The sequence below is a fragment of the Carassius auratus genome, unplaced genomic scaffold (assembly GCF_003368295.1).
Source record: "Carassius auratus strain Wakin unplaced genomic scaffold, ASM336829v1 scaf_tig00217058, whole genome shotgun sequence".
NCBI classification, from domain to species: Eukaryota; Metazoa; Chordata; class Actinopteri; order Cypriniformes; family Cyprinidae; genus Carassius; species Carassius auratus.
The window spans coordinates 147377-152546 of NW_020528873.1; the positions used below are offsets into that span (position 1 = coordinate 147377).

General features: G+C 40.9%; 2 protein-coding genes across 2 annotated transcripts; one reads left to right on the plus strand and one right to left on the minus strand.

Moving 5' to 3' along the window:
- Positions 1–202: 202 nt before the first annotated feature.
- On the minus strand, positions 203–1495 carry LOC113099808 (THAP domain-containing protein 6-like). The gene is made up of 3 exons (XM_026264758.1): positions 1391–1495; positions 433–626; positions 203–288 (listed from the first exon to the last, which is right to left on the minus strand). Exons 1-3 carry the CDS (start codon positions 1468–1470, stop codon positions 203–205), a joined length of 360 nt encoding a protein of 119 aa, XP_026120543.1. The 5' UTR covers positions 1471–1495.
- Positions 1496–1569: 74 nt separating this feature from the next.
- On the plus strand, positions 1570–4368 carry LOC113099809 (protein ALP1-like). Its single transcript, XM_026264759.1, has 3 exons — positions 1570–1578; positions 3281–4096; positions 4165–4368. The coding sequence occupies exons 1-3, from the start codon at positions 1570–1572 to the stop codon at positions 4366–4368; spliced, it is 1029 nt and encodes a 342-aa protein (XP_026120544.1).
- Positions 4369–5170: the final 802 nt, after the last annotated feature.

Sequence of the window (5170 nt, forward strand, 5' to 3'; positions counted from 1 at the left end):
CATGGCATCCAACATTAGTGAAACACAGCCATATTTAGCCTGGTCTCCCTGGCATCTTCTCTCCAGCATATCCCGCATCATCTTGTTCAGGCCAGGTTTGGCATCCACTGAACGCAGCCACCTGTAAAAAAAAATTGAGAAGAAGCTTTTCAGTGTGTTTGCATTAATAATTTCCAAAAATTTAATTCGGACAACATTAAGCCTACCTTTGTATTGTATGTGGATGTGGGAGGGGAAAATGTCGAGTCTCTCTGAGGTATTTGTATGCCATGAGGTCTAACTGAAGATCTGAAATGATATGATTTAAAATGAATAAGTCCCCTTCAGATAATAAATAAAGAGTTTAATAAGAGTAAGAATAACATATTGATAATTTACATTTATGAACATTCACATTTATGAATGCTAATAGTCTTATGAGGATACACCTACTCTTTGGAGGTGAACCCGGGAAGCTGAAGACGGATGGAATAACACCATCTTGGAGTCTGACAATCTGACCCGTCCTTTCAAAATCATAATTCTTAAAATGATTAGAGCAAAGTACTGTTGTATCACTTGCATGGAATCCTTCTCTCCTCAAAGCCACTTCCCACTTCTTCCTTACATCTTTGTCCTTGGGAAACCTTCAAAATGAAAACTGAAGATTTGGGAGAGTCTACACAAAAACATTTCACAAAGAAGGTCAAGCTTATTTTCTTTCTTCACATTTCTTAGAACCTTTCTTCAACAAAAGCCCTATTTTGAATTGGACTACTGAAAACATACTTGATTCAGTAAATAGTGAAGCTAACAACAAAATACTAAGTTCGCTGGCCAATGTTACACCAATAATAATTGATTTATTTCTTCATAGCATTATTGTGTCCATAAACCATATTCGGGTGGGATTAATTTAACATGGGTAGGTGGAGTAATAATGTAATTTATACACAGACGTCTGTAATATTAATGTCCAATTCGCAAGGCTAAAGATATCTCAGTAATACTAGCAGAAGTGAGAGTGGTAACTCGATTTGCGCTTTGCTGTCATGTGTGTATACATTGCTTCCTGATATCACGTGCGCAAATAACCGTTATCATGTCCCGGTTGAACAACGTAACTTTATATATTAACTTCAGATTGGATTGTGTTTGTAAAAGGCACTTAACGTTACCTAATGCTAAAAGAAAGTTTCGTGCATCTAACAAGTGCTTTCAAACTTTTTTCCTATCTGAATAGTAAGTTATGTGGAAAACACTTGAGTTGAGGGAGGGAGATACATAGTCTAGCTAACGTTAGCTAGCTACGATTTCAGTACAGTACTATCAAAGATCCTTTCTCCTTCTCAATTCTGTGGATTTAAGGACAAAACACAACCAAAAGTACAATAGTAATGTTAAATCTTACTTGTGAAAAGTAATCCCCCGAGCCCTATTTGTGATGCTCCGCCGATTAGAACATAAAAATGCTGCACAGTGCTCTAGCATCTTAACTGCTGCTATTCAACGAAACTATGAGTACGACCGGTTCAAGATGGCGGCCGCAAATCTCGTCGCCCAGCGGCCAATAGGGCGTCTACTTATATGATGTCTATGGTGATGTGAACTAGGAAGACAGGGGAAGAGTCATGTCTTTCCTTAAGAAAGGAAAATCAGGGGCTCAAAAACGAAAAGAAAAGAAGATTAAACAGAGAAAGGCAAATGAGGGCAAGCAGTTGCTCACTCAGTTTTTTTAAAAGAAAGGTGAGCTCCAAATGCATCATCGAGCATTAACATTGTTTTACAGAGCCACACAGATGGGAAATCAAAAATTACCTGTATTACAGTGTATGATGTAGCTGTCCATTGTGTGATGTAAACAATGTGCAAAGTAATTAAACCAAAAAGTACACGATTTATAAAGTTATTGGCTTCTAAAGTAAGGAGTCGACTCTGAATCGCTGAAACTAGTCGTTATAGATTTCAAATCTTTTGCCCATCTCTATTTACGTCACTAGGAACACTTTGCATAATAATCTCCGCCTACCGTCTTGGGAGAAAAAAAACTCTGACCTGCCCCACCCCCCACACAGACGCTCTGGTTGGTGTGATAGCATTTGATAGCGATAGCTATTGTACAGTGATAGGAAGCTTAGAATTTTCTTCTTACTGGCTCGTAAACATAAATATCTACTCTTGGAGGAGTTCTCCCCAGAGTCAGAAGTTTTCATAAACAATGTATATTTCCCCCCATTGTCAAAATCTAACACCCGCGAAAACACAGATCGTTAGCGATTTTACTGCAGTGTTATGCAAATTAGCTTGTGCACGCTCTTAAGTGCAGGATTGTTCTCCGTTTAATGCACATCTTGATTGAAAATTACTTATTTTAAAACGTAATTCAAAGACTGAATGTCTAGTTTGGCGGTTAGTGTACCCTGTGATTCTATAGTCTGAATTTATTTTAAACAGACAAATAATCAGTAATTAACTTGTACTTAACCTACACTTTAAAAAAGGTATTGTGACAATAAAGGATATTTGAGCAACCATTTGAAGCCATATATTTCAGTTTCAGACCTTGCAGCAGCAGTCCCCTCATCATGGCCCGTTGAAAACGAGGCTGAATCCAGCTTCTTATTCGCAGCTTCTTATTGGCTGTGTCCAAATTCAGGGTCTGCATCCTCCTTAGGATCCTTCCTACCCAGTTGAAGGAGGATGGGTCCTCCGACGACCGCAAAACCCGGAAGTCGGTGTTTGTGAATTTGGACAGCCTACCCTTCTTTCAGTTCCCTCCCTTAACCGTTGCTCATATCGTGTCGCCTAGCAACCGTGACAGCGCTAAGCAAGAAGCGGGAAAATGGACAAAGAAAGTGTTATACTCCTCATTTTAATTCTTTTGGAAGATATAAAACAATTAAATAAGTTAAATACTTTCTTTGCTCGGCGTCGGAGAGTTTTTTATATCAGACTCCAAGACAGTCATATCCAGGTAAGCTATTATAGCCTATTTTTATTTACGTTTTTAAGTATTCTGCTAATTTCCCCTACAAATTCATTGAGCCAAAGCATAAACTTTAGCTTGTTTTGTCAGAGAAACTCTTATCTATCTATCTATCTAAATAATGATATATATATATATCTCAATAATATGTATATAATTATTCATGTAATTTGTATAATGTGCATTGTATTAAAAAATAATTGGAGTTTTGATGTTTAAACTTGTCTTAAGGTAGAAAAATGCTTTTATCTGTTAAACCCTTATTCTAATGTACTAATTATATTATGTATTTGTTAACTACTTTTCATTAACCAGACCAGACCCCGTTACTGCAGGATTAACCTGAGTGTCCCAGTTTTGGACCGTTTCTTCAACCAGGAAGATCCCCGACCAGACTTTCGGCTGAGCAGGGAGTCTCTGGCAGCATTGCAGAACCTCCTGAACCAGGAGAGAAGACATGGGTGGGGTGCTACAATAGAGACCCTGGTGTTTCTCTTCTGGTTGGCCTGTGGAGCATCCTACAGGGTGGTCTCAAGAGTGTTTGGGATGCCCCGGTCCACTGTCCACTACATTGTCCACCGAGTGACTGAGGAGGTGGTGGCCATTCGCCACAAGGTCATCTTCCTCCCGAAGACCCCGGAGCACCTGGAAGAAGTCTCCAGCGGGTTTGCAGGGCTGGCACGCCACAGAGCTTTTATCAAAGCTGCGGGTGCAATCGACGGCTGTCACATCCGCATCAAGGCTCCGAGCGCCCCTGATGGTCAGTGCTACAGAAACAGGAAACTTTTTCCATCAATAATCCTTCAGGCTGTTTGTGACCATCAGGGCCGCTTCATCGATACGTACGTGGGCTGGCCTGGATCGGTGCACGACTCCAGGGTGCTCCGCCACAGCCCACTGTACGCTCAGTCATACTACCCTCCTCCAGGGCATTTCATCTTGGCCAATGGAGGATATCCATGCCTCCAACGGCCTCTCCCCCTCATCACTCCTTACAAGAGGCAGGTGCAAGGTGTGGGAGCCCAGCGCTTTAACAGCCATCATTCCAGGGCACGGTCCATTATAGAGCGTGCTTTTGGAATGATGAAGACAAGGTTCCGCTCCATCTTTTCCGCATCCACCAAGTTACCAGCCAGTGTTATATTAAATTATTTTTTTTTCAATATCACAATATACTAATTTTATATATGCTATTGCAGGTTGTGACAGCATGCACCATCCTCCACAACATCTGCCTCAGTGCCGGAGATGTGTTGGCACCTGAGGATGAGCCTGAGGACGATGTGGAGGAAGATGAGGGGGAGGCTGTCATGGAGGCTGTCAGCGGTGCTCAGTGGCGGGACCAACTCTGTGCTGAGGTGTCTGCCCTGGAGGTTGTACCACCAGGTCATGACTACCTTTAACAAGCAAGTAAACAATAACTTTAATATCTTATTTAAAAAGTACTTTGTCATGAAAGGATTGGATTAAATTTCTCCTGTTTACATATTTATTAATGCATGTTACAGATGTGACAGCCGTTGATTGAGTCGCTCTGCAAACCCTGCTGGTGGACGATGTAGTGGACAATGGGAGGAGACATCCTGAAGCTCTCTGCAGACCACCCTGTGATGTTTCACTCGACAACCAGAGGACCAGCCACGGATCCCTGCTGCACTCCATCAATGTCTCTCATCCTTTCAGCGGCTCCAGCAACACTGCCAGGGACTCCCGTTGTATTTAAACATAAAAATGGTCCAATACCTGGTCACTCAGATTAATCCTGCAGTGATTTGTTAAAATCTGTTGTCCTGTAAATAGTTCTGTAAAAAGTTTCTGTATGTTCTTGAATTTTGTTACCTCAATTTTGTTTTCTGAATGTTATTAAATAATTATATAATTAATTTTCTTTACAAATGTTCATTTTACATGGAAAAGTATGGAAAATAAAAAAGAAATACAATGAATGAGAAATATTTCTTTTAAATAATTTATTTCAAACAACTGAAGCTAAAAAATAGAAAAAATGTAATCCCTCCCACCCAAAGAAAAAACAAAAATTATTTGGGGACCAAACGCTCCAGAATGGAGAAGAGCCTGTCCATCCTCTCCCTGCTCTTCTGTGCTCTCCTCTCTTCAGCCTCTCTCTGCTGCCTCATGTCCTCCCTGATGAGGTCTAACAGCTCCTGGTCACTGTCCCTTCTCCTCTTCTTCTCTGCTGGCTGC